At 44.0% G+C, this 21,294-nt stretch overlaps 1 protein-coding gene across 4 annotated transcripts in view; it reads left to right on the plus strand.

Moving 5' to 3' along the window:
• ARHGEF3 (Rho guanine nucleotide exchange factor 3) overlaps positions 1–21,294 on the plus strand; it is a 158,171-nt gene that overhangs the window by 115,513 nt on the left and 21,364 nt on the right. For 2 of the 4 annotated variants that reach the window (XM_080675326.1, XM_080675325.1), the window contains 5 exons: positions 2,070–2,177; positions 16,309–16,479; positions 19,190–19,252; positions 20,522–20,618; positions 20,777–20,853. In XM_080675326.1, coding sequence (XP_080531452.1) covers positions 2,070–2,177; positions 16,309–16,479; positions 19,190–19,252; positions 20,522–20,618; positions 20,777–20,853 — 516 coding nt within the window. Of the gene's footprint in view, positions 1–334; positions 1,228–2,069; positions 2,178–16,308; positions 16,480–19,189; positions 19,253–20,521; positions 20,619–20,776; positions 20,854–21,294 lie in introns of those variants that run through there. The other 2 variants (XM_080675327.1, XM_080675328.1) reach the window with 2 other exon arrangements.

Raw genomic sequence — 21,294 nt, forward strand, 5'->3', positions numbered from 1 at the left:
TCACATGTTACATTCTGTAGCTGTCCAACTGGGTCGAGTAAAAGGACAGCAAAGTCAGCAGAACCTCAGAAAAGATGACACAGCAGGTGGAACAGAGCTGAGTCTTCTCCTATCCTGCCAAGCGTGCATTGCTCCCTGCCCCTTTTTAAAGCGAGAGAACTCAATTGGCATTTGCCCTTCAATCTCCCCATTCTGACATAGACTCTGTGACCCAGCCGCTTTAGCCATTAAAGAAACAGGGGCCCAGGAGTCTCCAGGTGCTGAGGTGGGTGCAGGATTACTGGAGAACAAGTCCTGGCCCCCACCCCAGGAAATCTCTCACCTCACTTGCTGCAGTGCAGTTCATGCCACCAAAGGTGGTGATATCACAATTCTGGCATTGCCAGCCTAAGGCAGCACCCACGTAGAGGAATTCAGGGGGTGCTCAAGAGTGTGTGCGTGCACGTGTGTGTGTGTGTGTGTGTGTGTGTGTGTGTTCATTATGCCAGTGATGCAGCTCTTACGTAAAACATTTTTAAAATCCTCCTCTGAGGACAGATGCTCAGGAGCCAGGAATTGGACGGGGAGCATCCTGAAGGGCACTGTCACCTGGAGCAGCAGAGCTGTTGGATCTTCCCCTCGGTCACATCAGGAATTAGAATGCGAGGTCTCTTTCACTGAGAGGTTTATCTTTTGAATTTTGGAGCTGAGCCTTCCCAGTGTTGGGAGAGTTTCCCGCTGTCTGTTCAGCTCAGCAAGCCGAGAAGCTGGAGAGGTAGCCGGCAGCCTGGATTCGTTCTCTGTCTTGGAAAAGTGCTTCACTGCTTCGAGAAACCGTGACATCACTCCTGGCCACAGTGTAGAATTGTTCTTGTTTTTGTATTTAAATGCCAGAAAAGTTGGGTCTGTGTCAAAGAAGGCTTCTGATGGCTGAGGCTGGCAAGGGCATAAAATGACATGAGGGTTTCTTGGCAGAATTCCAAATCCAGACAAGATTTTCCCAAGCACCTACTATGTTCAGAACACCCTGCAGGGACATCCTGGAGAAGCAGAAGTTCTGGCTTACCCTTCGAAACTTTGAGAGAAAGCGATGGCTGAAAAAGAAAGATGAGCATCTTGAGACTCCCTCTGGAAATGATTGAGGTTCGCCACAACGTTTGTCACGTTTGGCCTTTTCTATTAAAAGCTGGTGTATTCATGTGCTGTCCAGCGTCCACCGCAGGTCAGATGGAGCTTAGGAAGACAAGGGTAACTGTTCTCTTTGTCCTTGCAGGATGTGTTGTCTGTCATCTCCGTCTTTCAGTCTGCTCTTTTATTTGTGTAATTCTTGTCTGCAAAGTCACTGGAACGGATAGGCTCCCTCTCGCCCATCAGCTTGGTTTGGGGTAATGTGCAGATTTGCCAGTGTTTTACGTGGAGGTGATTTTCAAAGCTTACGGTTGTATATAGTATAAAAACGGATGCCCAAGGCAGGGTTTCCTCTTTGTGCATTTTCTTCTGCTGTCTGGTTTTTCTTTGTAAGTATTAATGTGTACATTTCAAATATACTGATGATGCAAATATGCTTTCTTAAGAGCCCAGGAATAGAAGAACTTCTTTAAAAAACATTTTTTTTTAATTAACTAAAAGATTCCTTGTGCTTTAGAAAATCCATTGCATAAAGAAAAGTGGAGAGTGGCTTTAGGCAAGGTGAAAAAAGGGTTTTTCAAAAGAAGAAGCCAGAGGTATCAAAGGCAGCAGCCTGACAAGGTCATTGGATGGGAAATCTGAGGCAGCTTTTCTCTCAGGAGGGTTTGGGAAGAATGATTTTACTGAGTTAAAAACTGGCAGATATTGGGAGTGGGGGCAGGGAGCAGATCTGGCCCATTAGCTGTGTGCTCAGAGGCTGCTTCTGTTGACATCTGGCTGCCATTGCTCCTTCGGGCTCCTAAGCCAGGTCACCTCCGCGCAGCTGGAGTGAGACAGGGTACTGTTTGCGTTTCACAGATCCGTGTGCAAGCTCATGAGTGGGACAGACTTATGGTGGAGTTATGTTTTCTTCGTAATTGACTTGACATTTTCATTTCTTCTTCTTTTTTTTTATCCTACAGGAGCCTAGTAATAAACGGGTCAAACCCCTTTCCAGAGTCACATCACTAGCAAACCTCATCCCGCCCGTGAAGGCTACACCGCTAAAGCGCTTCAGCCAAACCCTGCAGGTAAGAAGGGCACAGTGGGCTCCTGTTTGCAGAAAACCATGTGCGGGAAGGGCGTTGCTGTTTTACCGAGAATCTGCCCTGGTTTCAGACTGACCTGAATCAAGGTTTATTTCAATAGAAGGGAGCAAGGGAGGGGACCGAAAGGAAGAAAGAGGTATTTCAACTTGTAAACGGGGGTCAGGCAGTGTCCTTTGAGAGGGGTAACTTGAGGAGTCATCTCTGTCCCGTCTTTTCTCACATTCGTATTTCCGAGTTGTGTGCCCCATTCAGACGCCTTCTGACAGGTTTCATTCTAACATGTCTCCGGGCCTTCTAAGGATGTGAGTCAGAGGGCAAGAGAGCCTCGTGGTGTAGGTCAGGATCTGTAAACTATAGCACGTGGGAAAAGATTCAGCCCACCTCAGTCTTCTTATGGCCCACGAGATAGGGATGCTTTTTCCTTTTTTTGAATGGCTGAGGAAAAATTAAAGGAGGAATTATATTCCACCACACATGAAAATGATTTGAAATTCTAATTTCAGTGTCCACTAATAAAGTTGTGTTGGGACACAGGTATGCCCAATATTTATGTCCTGCTTTTGTCTATGGCTTTTATACTATAGTGGCAGAGTCTAGTAGTTGTGACAAAGACTATATTGCCCACAAGGTCAAAAGTATTTGCTATCTGGTCCTTTGTAGAAAATGTTTGCTGACCCCTGGCTTAGAACAGGGACCCTGGAAATGAAATATCTTAGCTCTGACTTCAGCTCTGTCACTCAAATACTTTGTCACCTTGGGCAAATGATGTAACATCTCTAGGTCTTGCTTTTATTCCTAATGGGTAAACTGGGGTTGATGCCACCAGCTCCTTTATAGAATTGTTGTAAATATTTACAAGATAGTGCATTTAAAAGGCTTGGTATAATGCCTTGATCCTTAGCAATCACTTATTTACTAATTAGTTAGCCAGGAAGTAAATAGTATCTACTGTAATAATTCTTTGCTTAACAAGTGGTAGTAGTAGTTCTTGTTCTTAAACTCCTGATAAAGTTTATCTTTTAAAGTGAAAACTGAGATTTGTCCAGGCCTCCAACCCAATTTGATAATCATAAGCGTCCTCTTGTAGGCTGAAGCCCGCAAAAGTCATGCCATGAGAAGGCTCATCTTGTTTAGCTGAGAAGTTGACTTGAGTCTGCCTTTTCTCACTTGTCCTGAACACTTTTCTTTGTAGTATTTTTTTTCTTGACTTTGTGAGTCATTAGGAAAATTGTGGACTGGAACCCAAGGCTTGTCCCATGCTCTGATAATCTATGACTTGAGAATGATTTGAATCTCTCTAATCCCCTCCTGTCGCTGCTTCCACACCATTCAGCCAATGTGCTATGACTCCGAGTAGCCCAAGCTGTTCTCGCCACTTCCCTAGAGAAGCCGTCCTCTCCGGTGCTTCTCCCCTGACGTACCCATTCCTCTGTTAACTCTGCTAACAGTGTCTTCTGGATGAATACCTCAGCACATAGTTACCTATAGGTTTGGCTCTGGTTCTGTTGGTGCTGGGGCCTCTGGGTACCCCAGGTCCCCTTTGTGGGAGAGCAGAGGAGGAAAAAAGAAGGTTGTCTGGAGGAGGCAGATGAAGGACTTTGAAGCTAGTGGAGAAAAATGTGTTTACCTTCTCTCCCCCGTGACCAGCCCCTCAGCCCTCTGGCCAAGTTCATGGCAGGCTTCCTCTGGAAGATTCATCACCGCCCTAGTCCTGCACATCTGGTCTTTTGCTGAGTTCTGCTTTTTGGAAATTCTTTAGCTTGTCTACTGCTATTTCACCCTTTCCTTTCCATCCCAGCGACTGTGGCTCAAGTTCATTCACTCTGTAGTTATTTCCCCCCTTAATTATGAGACCCCCCCATGTTGCCAGCATCTCTTCCCATTGTCTCCTAGGACAGTCCACCCTCTGCCCAAGGAAGGGCCTCACTCATCCCCTCGTCATGCACCAGGCCCTACTTCCTGAGATCATGTTGCTTACATTCTAGATAGAGTTGCTTTCTGACAACTTCGTGGCCACATCTGGCCCTCAAGTTGTGTTTTGTTTGGCCGCACAGTGTTTTGAGCTAACAATTAAAAATCAAAACAATCTGTGTAAGGACCTGGCCTTCTGACTCCTCTTGAGGAAGTGGAAGGCTTGGTGGTGCTGGGCCTCTGTTCCCACATGGCAGTAAGGAGCTGGGCCTGTAGCCAGCCAGCCGTCACCTGCAAATGTCCCCATTGTCATACCTTCAGAATCTTTTCTTTGGCTTCCCAGGCAACCTTTATTTCTTTTCTCCTGTTTCTGCTCTATGCAGATCCTATGCATGGAACGCTGCAGGAAATATTTGATCACCTTGACAATTTGCATTGACCTTGAGAACTGGGGCAGAAAAAAATCAAGCCATGTCTGAAATGCAGCAGATGAGGCCAAGCAAGGATGAGAAAGCCAGACCCGAGGGAGGGATCTGACATGCGGAAATTAGTTTCTAAAACCTGAAAGATTTGCCCTAGCTGGTTTGGCTCAGTGGATAGAGCATCAGCCTGCGGACTGAAGGGTCCCGGGATCGATTCTGGTCAGGGGCACATGCCTGGGTTGTGGGCTTGATCCCCATTAGGGGACATGCAGCAGGAGGCAGCCGATCAATGATTCTCTCTCATCATTGATGTTTCTATCTCTCTTTCCCTCTCCCTTCCTCTCTGAAATCAATAAAGATATATTTTTAAAAAATAATATAAAACCTCAGATTTTTTTGTAGCAAAATAATTTTTATTTACTTTTTTAAATATCATGGTTAATGGCTAACTCCAGGCTCCATTTATGGACAGAAACAACCCAGCAGAGTTATGCATAATGGTTTTACACGTAGACACAGAGAGAACTTGAGCAATGTGCTTATGCTGTGAGTGTGTCCTTGAGAGGTCAGCAAATGGAAATATGCTCCTGTGGTTGTATGCAGAGTTCAACAGCCATGTTTGCAGAGGAACCTGTGAAGCACCCCCAAATATTTCCAACAGTCACCTTGGTGCATGCAGTGCAAATTCTGCAAAATTATTTCCAGTCGTAGCATCTCAATAATCTCATGTCGTTACTGCTTCCTGCACCAGCTAGAATGGGATAGGATGCTGATGTAGCCCGAGAAGCAGGGAGGAGGAGGGGGATGGGGAAGTCCCAAAGGGGGTACTCAGTGGGCCAACCTCAGATCCTTCCCCATTTTGCCCACTGTGGCCTTGATGCCCATTCTAAAAGGAGAGAAACAGAGAACATGGAGGGTAGGGGCTGCCTCTCAGCATTCATTTCTTACCTGTGTGTATATATTTATACCCTTTCTCCTTCCAAAGGCAACTCAAGGCTGTGATTGAGCAGCCTGATTCTCTGCCACAGTACCCCTTGCCTTTGGTTCCTGGCACCTTAGAGCCATATATATATATCCCTTTGGATGTCCCGTTGTGTCTCTCACGTTGGGCTCCTTTTATTATAGGAGAAATGAGTGAGGCCCAAACACCCAAACATGATGCTTTAATCAATAATGGAGCACTTAGCAGTCCGTCCTCTGGCTCCTCGGGAGGATATCAGGAGAGTGTGGGGCTGGCAGCCTCTTCCAAAAAGGTTAAAACCCCAGTCACCAGTGGAGTGGTGCTTGCAGCAGCTCAGCAAGACACTGCAGGCCTTGTTCTCTCTTGCCTCCCTTGTGCCCCACATGGACTGGGGGCTCGGGCCTCAGCACAAAGGCGGCATTTGTGGAAATCAGAGAGGGACAGCCAACTGCATGGTGCTCCGTCTGCTGCTGACCAGGGAGGCTAGCACTGCTGGTAGATGGAGCACAGATGTCTGGATCCCTCTGGGCCCGTAAATCCTCCGCTGCCCTGCCCGGAGGACAATCCAGCCCAGCTCCAAGAGGGACCTGCATGCACTCCTGTGGAGTGAGGAAGGCGAGCTCGCCTTCCGCCCCTTGGCCAGTCATCCCGTCACAGCTGTGCACGCCTGGTGGACTCATTTGAGTCCAGCATGTGCTGTGGAATGCCGTGTTCATTACAGTGTGATTGAGCCCTGCCTCCTCTTTGAACGTGAACTTTCTTTTTTTTCCATTATAAAAGTGTACATTCATTGCAGAAAAATACAGAAAAGGAGAAAGAGAAAAGGACACATAAAGCCTTTCACTCTAAAATAACCTGTTAAGATTTTAATAATTCCCTTTCAATGTCATTCCAGGTAAACTACATAACCTACACACTCCTGAGACAAATTTGGGGTTACTCCCAGTCTATCCAGCCTTATGTTTGTATGATCTGTTCACTTTTGGATGAGCCCTCCCACAAAGACAGTGGGTGATTGGTTTTTTGTGCATCTCTATTGGTCTTGGCCTCACATATTTCCAAGCTGTGCAGTTGGGTACTTAAAGGTTCCTCTTCATCATTGTTACAGCCTCTTGGGGGAATTATACCTTTTATTAAAGTTAAATAATTCCGTTTATTTCTTGTAATGCTTTGTGGTTTTTTAACTTTAATTTTTTTGCATTTTGCCTGGTGTGTTTTATCTCTTTCATTCTTATTTTCCCTTTGTAATTTAGCTGGATGAGAATTTTGTTATGGCTTAAGGGAAATATTATATCACAGTTATTCTTGGAAATATGATCGTAATTTAATGGACTGTGCATATATATTCTAGTGTGTAGATGTGATTTATTTTATATAACCAGTCTCCTATTAATGGATATTTAGGCTGTGAATATTTTTACATTATTATATAACTCTGTATGGAGAATGATTTTTGAAGGTGCTTGTTCTTTTTCTTTAAGTACCTACCTTCTATTGTGCTTTCTTTTCTGGTTATATAACATCATTAAAAAATAGAAAAATATAGAGAAGTACAGAAAAGGGAATAAAAGTCCCTCATAATCCCATCTCCTATCACCACAAAACTTCTATTAACATGTTGGCATATACTCAGGCAATCTTTTTTTTTACTATATATTTGCATGTGTATTTTGTTAAACAAAATTATAATCATATTATAGCACTATTTTTAACTTGCTTTTGTCTTAACAGTATAAGATAACTTATAGTATGAGAGTATATATCGAAGTTATTAAATATTTTTCACAAACCTGATTCTTACTGGGTATATATACTGTTTCATTAAAAGGGTATACCAGTTTATTTTATCATTCTTTTGTTATTGGATATTTTAGTTGTTTTCATTTTTCCATCATTATAAACTGCTTTAGACATCCTGATCTCAAATCTTTACCCCACTCTGTAATAATATATTACCTTTGCAACCAGATAAAAATATTTAAGACTTGAAAATCTTATATGATGAGCATATTAGAGAGAGGACGCTTAGTGCAGTGGCCTGGGACAGGGGTTGAAGGAAGGGCGGGAGGGCTTGTGTTGGGCCTGGAATGGCTCAGAGGTGATGGGGATGGAGGGGAGAAGGGGCATTTCAGATCTGAGGAACAACTGAGAGAAGACTGATGGCATCTCGCTTTGGGAAATAAGTAGGAGGAGAACCCAAGCATATTTGCTTGCTTTCCATGAGCTGGAAAGCATGATTTTCTTCTCCAAGGACCTCACATTTAGTCCCCTGGTCCAAGGTGACACACTTTCTACAACTGACCAAAGTCCTTGGTCCTAAGTTATTTGGCAGATACAGGAACAAGCTTGGTGCGTGGGTGCGTGTGTTTGGAGGAGCCAGAAACCATACCGCCTTTCCATCTAGAAGGCAAGGGTATAGCTGAGAGGTGACCTATATTCCATGTCAAGGGGAACTCCTGACCTTCTGCCAACCTTTACTACCCTACAATAGTAGATAAACCATTGTAATAGTTGATTATAATTGAAAACTTGTCAATTTTTAAATAGGGATCTCCCTTCTCTTACTTAATTCTGCATGTGAGACCTTCCCATTATCAAGTTTTTCTCAAAAAGAATGTTTTTAGCGACTGTATAATGTTCCATTTTACAGTTACACTGTAATTTATTTCATCCCTATTGTTGGTCATGTTAGGCTATTTCAACAACGCTGTGCTGCCGAGGGGTTTTCTCCTCCTGTAAATTATCCTAATGAAGGTCCCCCAAGGTGCTATTTGGTCCAAGTAGTTCCGAGATGCCTGCTGTTTGCTAATGAATGAAAACATATAAATAAACACTGATGGTGGCAGTGCAGATGGTGGAGTAGTAACAATGATAGGTAACATCCATTTCCTACTGACCATGTGCCAGCACTTGGCTAAGCCCTTGACATACTTTTTCTTACCTAATCCTCACTACAACTTTGTGAGATACTATTACCACACCCCTTCCACCTTTAAGGAAACCGAGACCCAAAGGGATTAACTTTCCCAAGGTCCCTCGGCTTCCGGGTGGACTTGAAGCCATGTCTGTTTGACCTCAAAGCCTGTGTTCTTTACCTAAATCCATGTTGTGTAGCCAAAATACTGGGCACAGATCCTATTCCAGCACTTGCCTTGTGCCAGTCACTTTAGTCCTCTGGTACTTAGATTTCTCATCTATTAAAAGGGAGCATAATATAAGAACCTGCCCCATTCCTCTCCCAGGATTAGCATGAGGTTCGGATGTGCTGGAGGCCACACAGCAGGAAAGTGTTACTTGTCGATTTAAGTTAAATGTTCTAATCAAGCCTTACGTGAGACACTCTTCAACTGGGCTGTTGGAGAACATTTTCTGGTCCCAGCCGTAACCACTGAACATTTTGGCTTAACCCATTGTAGTAGCAACATAGAAAAGTGTTTTCTTCCTATAGCCCCTAGCTTCCAGTCCATTTAATAATAAACTATCTGTTACAAAATAGCAATGGGAGGCATCAAGAAGTTCCTGGCTGGAGCTCTTTTTTTGGAGCATGTTGTCTTTGGCTGGAGAGACCTTCTGTTTTTTGGAAAAGGTGAGGGAGCACCCTGCTGAACAGGCAGCATTAACAAACCAAATCTGTTCCATCGCGCCTCACCTGCTGGGCTTACATTTCCTCTGACACATGCCCCCACCTGACAGACAGTCCCCTGTGCACCTGCAGCATCTTTTCCACATACCAACTCGGCATAAACACGAGCACCCATTTCCTCAGTCTGCATTATCTCTGCCTGTTATGGCCATTGTTATTGTAGCTGCTCGTAGTTACGAGCTTTGGGTTTTTGGCTCACTTGCTAGGCAGCATTCCCTCATGGAAACTCTTGCTTGTCCTGGAACGTTTTTCATTCCAGGCCCAGAACCTCACCACCATGCCAGGTGGGGGATCTCTATATGTGTTTCTGTTTTGTATGCAATTCCTCCCAAGGCTGGGTCCCTCTTTCTGAAGTAAGCCCCTCCTGGTCACCATAGACCACTGTTTCTCACCCCAGGGGACAGCCAGCAATGTGTAGTGATGTGTAGGTTGTCATAACAGGGGCAGGCACTACTGGCATCTAGCGATTAGCGGTAAGGGTACTGCAGGACATCCTATAATCACAGGACAGCCCCTCACCAGAAAGAATTTTCTGGTCCAAAATGTTAGTGGTGGCAAGGGTGAGAAATAGCCTGAAACTCCTCCGTTTGGGTACATGCACCCCACACTTGAGTCTTACCCTAGAGCTGTGGTCGGCAAACTGCGTCTTGCGAGCCACATGCGGCTCTTTGGCCCCTTGAGTGTGGCTCTTCCACAAAATACCACGGCCTGCGCGAGTCTATTTTGAAGAAGTGGCATTAGAAGAAGTTTAAGTTTAAAAAATTTGGCTCTCAAAAGAAATTTCAATCGTTGTACTGTTGATATTTGGCTCTGTTGTTAATGAGTTTGCCAACCACTACCCTAGAGGAAGCAGGGTAGGCTATTGGTTAAAAAAATGGGGGGAGGAGAGGTTGGACTGAAATAGACCAGACCTAGGTGTCATTCTGAGTTCACCATTGACCTGGGTTTAAATTCTGGGGTACTATTCATTAGCTGCCTGACCTTGAGCAAAGTGTCACCCTCTCTGAACCTCAAGTTTCCCCATGTGCAAAACAGGGGTAGGATTCCTTACCTTGGGGGTACAGCAGGTCTCTACAGCTCCCCTCACAGTGCCCAGCACATACCGCATGCCATTCATTCATTAGGCACCCTCTCTGAGCCTCAATTTCCTTATCATAAAACTAGAGTCCTGGTGCACGAAATTTGTGCATGGGGGTGTGTGTCCCTCAGCCCAGCCTGCACCCTCTCCAATCTGGGACCCCTCGAGGGATGTCCAACTGCCCGTTTAGGCCGGATCCCAGTAGGATTGGGTCTAAACAGGAAGTCGGACATCCCTCTCACAATCCAGGACTGCTGGCTCCCAACTACTCGCCTGCCTGCCCTCCTGATTGCCCCTAACCACTTCTGCCTGCCAGCCTGATCACCCCCTCACCACTCCCCTGCCAGCCTGATTGATGCCTATCTGCTCCCCTGCCAGCCCGATTGCCCCTAACTGCCCTCCCCTGCCAGCCTGGTCACCCCTAACTGCCCTCCCCTGCAGGCCTGGGTCCCCCCCAACTGCCCTTCCCTGCAGGCCCCCAACTTCCCTCTCCTGCAGGCCTGGTCATCCCCAACTTCCCTCCCCTGCAGTCCTGGTCACCCCTAACTGCCCTCCCCTGCAGGCCTGGGTCCCTCCCAACTGCCCTTTCCTGCAGGCCTGGTCGCCCCCAATTTCCCTCCTCTGCCAGCCTAGTCACCCCTAACTGCCCTCCCCTCCAGGCTTCATTGCCCCCAACTGCCCTCTCTTGCAGGTCTGGTCCCCCCCAGCTGCTCTCCCCTGCAGGCCTGGGTCCCCCCAACTTCCCTCCCTGCAGGCCTGGTCACCCCCAGCTTCCCTCTCCTGCAGGCCTGGTCCCCCTCAACTGCCCTCCCCTGCAGGCCTGGTGCCCCCCAACTGCTCTCCCCTGCATTCCTGGGTCCCCCCCAACTGCCCTTCCCTGCAGGCCCAGTCACCCCCAACTTCCTTTCTCTGCCGACTTGGTCACCCCTAACTGCCCTCCCCTACAGGCTTGATCGCCCCCAACTGCCCTCCCTTGCAGGCCCGGACCCTCCCAACTGCCCTCCCCTGCTGGCCTGATCGCCCACAACTGCCCTCCCTTGCAGGCCTGGTCCCTCCCGACTGCCCTCCCCTGCTGGCCATCTTGTGTCCACATGGGGCAGCCATCTTTGACCACATGGGGGCAGCCATCTTGCGTGTTGGAGTGATGGTCAATTTGCATATTACTCTTTTATTAGATAGGATGGGAATCAGTCCCCACCTTGCAGGGCGGTTGTGAGGATCAGAGAGAATTCACCAGAAGTGCTAAGCGTGGGAGGCACATAACGGCCCGTGTGTGACATACACGGTGAACATCATCCATCATCCTGTCCCTTCCTTTTAGTACCCAAGCCCAGCAATCACCAAGGAAACACAAAATGAGGAATTCTTAGCAACAGAGCTCACCTGGTATGGCTCACATCTGTTTTTTTTTTTTTCTTCAAACTGCAACAGAAGAAAATCTCCAACTCTCTGGGAAAGTTTTCAATAAATACATGAAAATATGCCCAATCTTACATTCAAAACATGAAACAGAAATTAAGGAGGTATAATTGTTTTTCCTGTTAGGATGATAATAATGTCCTGTTGCTGAGAGTCTGGAAAAAGTGTACTGACGTGTCATACACCTTTCTGCGACAGACTGTTTGGAGGTCACCTTGGCAGTACATAGCAAATGTTAAAATGTTGATTTTCTTAAACAAGGACTTCTACATAAGCAATCTGCCTCACAGAAATGCCAGCACAAATACATAAAGGATGTTCACGGAGGCACTTTCTGTAATAGCCAGACACGGGAAAGGATCTAAATGTCCATCAGTTGGAGTTTGTTTGCATCCATGTGGTCCACCCAGATATGGGATACTAACTCGGCAGCCATTAAAAAAAAGAGTGAGCTCCGGCCAGGTGGCTCCGTTGATTGGAGCATTGTCCTGTACGCCAAAAAAGCTGTGGGATCAGTTCCTAGTTGGGGCACATACCTAGATTGCAGATCCATTCCTGGTTGGGGTGCATACAGGAGGCAACCAATTGATGTTTCTCTCACATTCTCTCTCTCTCTCTCTCTCTCTCTCTCTCTCTCTCTCTCTCTCTCTCTCTCTCTTCGTTTCTCTCTCTTTCCTTTCCTCCCTTCCTCTTTCTCTAAAATCTCAGGTGAGGATTAAAGAAAAAACAAAGAATTAGTCACTTTGGGTGATGGAATGTTTTGGAACTACCGGTAGATAAAGATGACAGTTGCACAACATTGTGAATATACTAAAGGCCACTGAATTGCTCACTTGAAATATTGTTCATTTTATGTTGTGTGAAGTTTCACCTCAATAAATTCTTCTTATTAGTATTATTTTTGGTAATCCTCACCCAAAGATACTTTTCCATTGATTATTTTAGAGAGTGGAAGGGAGGAAATGGAGGCAGGGGAGAAACGTCAATGTGAGAGACACCTCAATTGGTTGCCTTCTGCACAAGCCCCGATGAGGGCAGGGGATCGAACCTGCAACCCAGGTATGACCAGTAATCAAACCCGAGACCCTTCAGTGCAAGGGCCAACACTAACCACTGAACACACCTGCTAGGACGATAAATTATTTTTTTGGAAGTCAGTCTTTTATACTAATATGCAAAGACATTATTAAATGAAAAGATAAATTTTTATGTTTTCTGTGAAAGTTAGCAACTGGGAAGAAAAGGTTTGACAAGATCTAGAACAAACTTAATAGCATTTACTTCTGCTAAGTGGACTTTAAAATTGAGAGGATTTGTACTTAATTCTTTTGTTTTTTTTTTGTTTTTTACACTTTTCTTTTTTTAAAATTCTTTATTGTTGAAAGTTTTACATATGTCTCCTTTTTTCCCCATTGACCTCTCCCAGCCCGCTCCCACCCCCCAGCACATGCCCCTAGCCCCCATGTACTTAATTTTATATACTTTGCAACGTATGAAAATTTAAAGTTAGCATAAATTACTTTCAAACTGTTGGTGGGGAGGGGGATTTTGAAGTTGGTCAGGCACTAACAGGTGGGTGGTTGATTTTCTCAAGTGAAAGTGGAAAATGTCTTTCATTTGAATCTGCTTTTTTGTGTGTTCCTCTCTCTGCTCTTTAACTCTTTTTCCCCCCAGGCGGGGATCAGAACCACTGACTGAGATGAGTGGGTTATTTGATGACTCACTTTGCTTGTTTTGACCTTTCCGTGCCTGTGGCTAATTGATTCTGCGTGCTGGGGATCTGCAGCATTAGTCCGCGCCCTCTCTTAGAGGGCCTGTTTTCAGGAGATCACAAGGATTCATGAGATACCATTAGGGAACTGCGTATTTGGAGCGAGTACTTTCTTGACCAGCCCGGGGCTGGTCCAGCAATCGTGAGCTCGAGCTGGTTAATGAGCCCAGCAGCTCCGGGATGCCATGCCAGCCTAAGGAGCTGTGTTGCTACTTGCAGGCAGAACTGGCTTCCTGCTGGTAACACCCTGAGGCCCCTTGGAAATTTTTTTTACATTTTTTCACTTACTCATTTTTCTTGAATTATAAAAATTTGTAAACTAGGATAAAAATTACCTATAATGTAGTCAGGTAAAAAAAAATAGCGTTTTGTGGCATCCTCTTTATATCTTTGCTCATGTGCATTTTTTTATTATCATAAACTGTTCATATACCGATTTAAAAATTTTTTTTTATAGATTTCAGAGATGAAGGGAGAGAGATAGAAACATCAATGATGAGAGAGAATCATTGATCAGCTGCCTCCTGCATGCCCCACAATGGGGATCAAGCCCACAACCTGGGCATGTGCCCTGACCATGAATTGAACTGTGACCTCTTGGTTCCTAGGTCAACACTCAACCATACCAACCGGGCTCATATACTGATTTAATCTTGTTTTTGCATAGAGGGATTTTCAGCTGTTAAAATTGTCTGTTAAATTAGCTCAGAATTGTCTTAATGACTTCATAATATTCCATTAAGCAGATGAGTTATACCTTATTTAGCAATGTCCTCATGTGAATAGTTGTCTAAAAATTTCTTTTGTAGCCCTAACCGGTTTGGCTCAGTGGATAGAGCATCGGCCTGCAGACTCAAGGGTCCCAGGTTCGATTCCAATCAAGGGCATGTACCTTGGTTGCAGGCACATCCCCAGTAGGGGGTGTGCAGGAGGCAGCTGATTGATGTTTCTCTCTCATCGATGTGTCTAGCTCTCCCTCTCCCTTCCTCTCTGTAAAAAGTCAATAAAATATATTTTTTAAAATTTCTTTTGTAAATTTTGTTGAATCTCAAAATACTTGGAAGCTACCTCATAATGTCTTAGTGAGGATGACACATATGTCACATATAAAATCAGTTCTTGCCCTCAGTAAATCTATAATTCAGAGCAGGTGACCACTAAGTATAATAAAATGTGATTGTTACTATATCAGCAATATGTCCAAATTGCTCTAGGAGAGCATGGGAGAACATTGGTAAAGGCTTCCTAGAGGAGGTGTCTGAAGACAGTCAGGAATTAATTAGGTAAGAAATGGAAGAAAAGCTTTCTAGAAAGAAAAGACTTCTTGAAAGAAGCACAGAAGATGGCAAAGCATTATGCATTTAGGGAATGGCAGATAGTCCAATAGGGCTAGAGATACCATACTAGGGCTAGAAAATTGGTGAGTTGCAAGAAGTGATACTATGTACATGTATGCTCTGGTCAGATTATAAGAGGCATTCTGTACCACACTGAAGAGTTGGAAATTTATGCTGAAGGCCGTAGGTATGTGGCCACAGTCAAGGCAGGGAGCACTTGCTAAGTAAGAATGTGGGGTGTTTTGTTGTTGTTGTTTGTTTGTTTTTTAATATTTTTTACTGATTTCAGAGAGGAAGGGAGAGGGGGAGAGAGAAAGAGAGAGAAACATCAATGATGAGAGAATCATTGGTCAGCTACTTCTTCACACCCGCTACTGGGGATCGAATCTGCAATTCGGGCATGTGCCCTGACCAGGAATCAAACCGTGACCACCTCCTGGTTCATAGATCAATGCTCAACCACCAAGCCATACTGGCCAGGCAAGTATGTGGTTTTTGAGCACAGCAACACCTCATTGCTTTAGCAAACTTTTTAATAAATGTGAAATCTAGGCTGAAAGCTGAATATGATGCACATAGCTTTCTTCTTGATCATTTGTATTTTTCGAGAGAAAGCACTGTGGTAGCATGTTTCAGCCATAAGGGTGCACTTTGGGTGGTTAAACCACCCCAAAGTCTACTGGGACCTCTTTGGAAAATAACTCGGGGGCAGGCATCATTGCTTGATATTTAGTATGTACATTAGTTGGTACTTTTAAGTTGACAGAACCTTAACTGAGATGAATGCAAACAGAAAGGAGGATGTATTAGCCCCTTAGTCTAAGACTGGCTCTTCCTGGCTTCAAGCACAGTGGGATCCAGGCACTCTCACTGTGTGGGTAAAGCTTGTTCCCTCCTCCCCTCCCTCGATTGGTGTCTCTCTCCATCCTTCATTCTGTGTCCCTTTATTCCTTCCTATATCAGACCGACTCTTCTCTGTGACCAGAGAGAGTAGCTTCAAAAAACTTCTGCTTATGTTAACTCTTGGAGCTCACCATCCCAAAAGAATAGAGAGTCTTTCACTCTTTCTCCCATGATCCATGAAATTTCAGGGAATCACAAGCCCTTCCAGAACCAGGGTGGAGTACTCTGACTGGTCAGGTCAGGGGGAGCCCAGCCACAGTAAGTGAGACAGAATAGCAAGGAGAGTGGGATTCTGTTCCTAGAAGGAGGAGGAGAGTGGGAGTAGAATTCTTTAAGGACATCTACTACGGTTAATTGCTGTTCTTCTGAAGAGCGGAAATGTTTAATGGAAAGAAGTAGACCCATCGCTTGTATGAGAGCTGCCTTTGTGCATGTTCTTGTGTTTATACAGATCGTGGATACTCCCCGCATGTGCGGGGAAGTGGCCCCTTGCCCAATTTTTCTTAGCACGTAGGCTCAGGACAATGCCCTCCTTCCCAAAAGGCCTCTGGCATTGTCCTCTCTTTCTTGCAGATGTCTGATTTATGTTCTGTCAGGGACAGGAAGCTGCTCAAGTGATCCACCCAGTCCTGCTGCGCCCGTGACGGTTTGTTTTTCTTATTGTTCAGCGTTCCATTAGCTTCCGCAGCGAGAGCCGTCCTGACATCCTCACCCCCCGGCCCTGGTCCAGAAATGCCGCCCCCTCGAGCACCAAGCGGCGAGACAGCAAACTGTGGAGTGAGACCTTCGACGTGTGCGTCAATCAGATGCTTACATCCAAGGAAATCAAACGTCAGGAGGTAGGCTTGGGGCCCACGGAGTTGGCCCTGTGCCTGGCGGCAGGTGCACTGCAGGTCTACACCCCTCCTTCAAATCAATTCTCCTTGGCATTTGTAGAAGGAGGACAAATGGGGGTGTCAGACCTTTTAAGGAACCGAGAAACCAGCATTCAGCTGGGTGGGTGTGGCCCCCACTTGAAAAAGAAACTGATGTGAACATCTGAATTTACAAAGAAGGTGAATTGGGATGTGTCTATTTTGGATCCTAGAATTCACAAAAATAATCATAATCATTTAGTAATATTTTGATAGCAACTTCTATAATATTTTAAAATATTCAGTTAATGAAACTTTGATTCAGTGTTGTGGAAAACTCTTCTAGGGAATGCAGTTAATTTCATTCCCTCTAAGTTTTCTGTATCAATAGCCCTAAATGGCTATGATCATATTACCCTTTATGGAGAGTTCATCCCTTACCAGGCTGTGCTAAATACTTCAAATGTGCATCATCTCGTGAAATCCTTAGAATTTCTGTTTTTGAGGCAAACTTGACCTTGGAAAAGGGAGTACTTGAAAACTTTCTAGGTTTTTGACTCAGCAATTCTTTTCTAGGAATCTCTCTGCCAGGCACACTTATGCACAGATGGAAAGATGTATATGTGAGCTTATTCATCACAGTAATGTTTAGAATAGTGTCAGAAACAGCCTGAACATCTATTACCAGGGACTGGTTAAATAATGAATGTCCATACATGGAATTCTGTGTAGCTGTAGAAACACACAAAAAGTGCTGATATGTATGAATGGCTAAGTGGATAAAGCAAAGCACAAAATAGGGTGAAGAGTATGCTACTATTTATGTGAAAGAAGAAGGAAGGAAAATGTATGTGTGTAAATGTATTTTCTTTTAAAACCATAAAACATAACCCACACCTGTAACCTATATGTTCGTGTTGATCAATGTCACCCCAAACAATTTAATAAATAATTCTTTAAATTTAAAAACACACAGTATAACATTTCTGGAAGCAAGGAACACAAGGAACTGGTAACATTGTTGCCTCCTTGGAGGAGAACTGGGTGGTTGGAAGGAGTTGAGAGGGAAAAGTTTTCAGCAAGTATGAATTTGTGCACTCTAACTTTTGAACCTAGTCAATGTATTATCTATTTTAAAATGAGTAAATAAAGCATTTATTTGCACTTAAAAAGTCCTGTGAGGAAATATGGCAAAATCTTAATGATGTTTAAGTATCTCCTATGGGAATTCAAAAAATTTTTTCTTTATACTTTTCTGTGTTTTCCAAGTGTTACTAGTGTGCATGTATTATTGTACAGCCTGATAGTGGGAAGGAAGGAGGGAAGGACTGATTCTGCAGGTGAGGAAATTAGCAAGGCACAGTGGGCACCAGAAAATTGCAGAGCCAGCTTCTGAACCCAGGCCCTGTCCTGTTCCAAAGCCCTCGGTCTTCACGGTGACACTGTGTTGCCCCCACAGATAACTGACTGTGGCCTATGCCCTTGTGGAGTTCTGTGATTTTCCTCCTCTGGGGTCACATTTGGTCAGACAGTCAGGCTATGGACGTGAGCCCTAGTAAAACAGGCGTGCAAGGTGAGGAAGGCCCAAATAAAGGCTAGTGAAGGATGTTGTGCCAGTGCACTTCCCGGTTCTGTAGTTATGTAAGATGCCACCATTCGGGGAATCTGAAAGACTGTGTACTGGACTTCTCTGTACTATTTGCTTAACTTCACATGTGAGTCTGTATTTCAAAATAAAAGATTAAACAAAATAGAGTAGCAGGAGGGCATGGCGTCAAGGCCTTACTGGGCCTCGGAGGGACACCATGTACTGGCCCCCAGCGAGTGTCCAGCTCCACCAACCCCAGGGATGGAGGGGTTCTCCACCCTGCTCACTTCTGCCCTGTCGTTTAAAAGAGATGTAGGAGTCCCCAAGCTAGCACGACAAACATGCAGTCTTTTCATAATGTAATGTTTGCCACCGTTTAGACTCCCAGAGGAGAGTGAAAGAGCGTTCTGCACACCATAGCTTTTAAATTAGGATGGCTTAATAGAGCCAAATTAGACACGGTCCCTTTACGCACTCGCCCGCACAGCCGGCTCCTGTAATTTTATTTATTGTACCGTGTAGGGCTGCAAAGTAATTGAGAATGAATTAACTTCACCAGACATTTAGAGCGATAAAATATTAGACTCTTCCTATAATTCCAGCCTCAGGACAAGTAGCTGATAGGGAAAGCTTTCCGTTGAGATGCACCTTATGTTGAGTAGAAGGAAGACAAATTGTGACGGCCCAATTAATAACACTGCCACATCCATCCCTGAGAGCAGGCCCTGAATCCTTCACTATGATTGCCACTGACAACAAACTCGTATCCATGGCTCAATCTGTAATTATTTTACCTAAAATAGTTCCCTCTTGTTTGGCTGCATCAGAGTTCTATAACATGAAAGACGACTTGTTGGATTGGAAACATATGTTGGAACCTCTTTATCCCACAGATAAGCACATTATACAGAAGTTTTGCAAAATCTTTCCTTTGTAGGTTTTGGCCACTCGATATATTTGCTGCAGGTCAATTTAACTTTTTAAGAATCCTTTAAAAATATTTAAGAAATAAGTAGATTTGGAGCTTTGAGCGCTGGAACCAGCAACGTTTGAATTTGGTCTCGTAAATGAGCTATTTCAGTGGGTGTATTTTATCTTTCCTCGCAGGCGATCTTTGAGCTTTCCCAAGGAGAAGAAGACTTGATAGAGGACTTGAAATTGGCAAAAAAGGTAAATTTAAATCCAGTGGTCATGTGAATCACCTCATGTTTTTCCCCTCTCACTTCACAATTCTAAGGTTGTCTTTCTGAGCACTCTTTTTATGACTAAGGTCATCCAAAACTGAGAAAAACCTGCACAAACCAAGCAGTGGGGAAAATGGCTCAAAACAAGAAAGCCCTCTGGACCTGGCACCTTTAAGGGTTCTTCTCTGCATGCTTCTAGTGCACTTCAAAGAATACTCCAGTTTAATCAGAAAGTTGGTGGAGGCCTGGCTTTACATATGTTTTGTTGTCCTAGAAGTTCCACGTGCAGGGCCTCCTTATCCACGGAGAGAAAGTGTAGATGGTCTGAAACTGGAATTGTGTGTTAGAAATAGTCATTTGAATCTCATAAGTGGATAATATGGTTAAGTGAGTCACTTGTGTACTATCATGTAAGTTAGGGTCTTTTATATGGAAATTTGTTTTTTAATCTCATTGTGTGTGGGAAGGTGGATGAAACCCATGTCTTGTAGCCAATGTAGTTTTTGGGTTTTTTTTAATCCTCATCTGAGGATATTTTTTCCATTGATTTTTTAGAGAAAAAGGAAGGGAGGGAGAAAGGGGGAGAGAGAAAGAGAGAAATATTAATGTGAGAGAGACACATCAATTGGTTGCCTTCTGCACCTGCCCCAACTAGGGCTGGGGATCAAACCTGCATCCAGGTATGTGCCCTTGACTGGGAACTGAATACAGGACCCTTCGGTGCATGGGCCAATGCTCTAACCACTTAGCCACACCAGTCTGGGCTTGAACTATTTTTTAAACATATATGTAACTTTCCATGTGTTTTTCTTATCTTCCCAATTAACTTTATAAATCTTGAAGGCAGGGACTGTGCCATCTGAGTCTTTGTATTCTATTACAGTACCCTGGAAATAATTGGGTGTTCTTGTGGGTTAATTATCATTAATAAGAGGTGGTAATAATATTAAATTTTAAAAAATACAAATCAAATCTGCTCTATATTTAGGATTTGTGCCCTTTCCTAGATGTATGATACAGGAATAAAAAAAAAATCTACTTTGGTTTATCAACAACCACAAAAGACTCAAGGCAATGCTGGACTCCCATCTGCTCCAGCCACACCCATCTGCTGTTTCTGCAGCATTATGGGAGAACTTGTTGGGGAGAGCCAAATATTTTGTTATTCTCAGGGCCTCTCAGAAGCCATTTACATTAACAACTTACTTCCTCCGAGTTTAAATGTTTGCTTCCATCTCTTGTGGTTCTTGCGCAGGCCTATCACGACCCCATGCTGAAACTCTCCATAATGACAGAACAGGAGCTGAATCAGATTTTTGGAACACTGGACTCTCTGATTCCTCTACATGAAGGTATAATTTTGTTCCCAGGATGAGTTGTGACTTGTAGCCTTAATTGAGCTGCCTTATATAAGTCATGATTATGTAATAATGTGAGTAACCCAGAACCTACCTCCAGCCTCCTTCATATTTGAGTGCCTAACAAAATAAGTGTTCTGTTTGTTTACCAGAGCTCCTTAGTCAGCTTCGAGATGTCCGGAAGCCTGATGGCTCAACTGAACACGTCGGTGCCATCCTCGTGGGCTGGGTAAGAAAAGTTCTCTGGTCTTGATTGAAGATAAATTTCAATCATTTAAATGGAGTTTCATATTAGCTAGACTTTTCTGATTATTAGCAAACACTGATTTCACACCAGAAACAAATAAAACAGCAAATTCCTCTTAAAATTTATCATTATAGTTAGGCTGTATCCCTTCGAAGCAGGGAAACAATTTTTTTCTTATTACACATTTACTGCATTTAAAGATAACATGCCCTTTTTTTTTCAATAAAATAAAGTAACATTAGTTAATGTTCTATTCAATCCAATTATAATATAATTATTACCAATTCTATTCCAGTACAAATTTAGGGACATATTCCTATCTATCATGATAAAAAAAAACTTTTAAATATATTTTTAAAATATATGTTTATATTGATTTTTTAAGAGAGGAAGGAAGGAAGAGAGAGAAACATTGATGTGAGA

This window comes from Plecotus auritus (genome assembly GCF_963455305.1).
Source record: "Plecotus auritus genome assembly, chromosome: 6".
NCBI lineage: Eukaryota > Metazoa > Chordata > Mammalia > Chiroptera > Vespertilionidae > Plecotus > Plecotus auritus.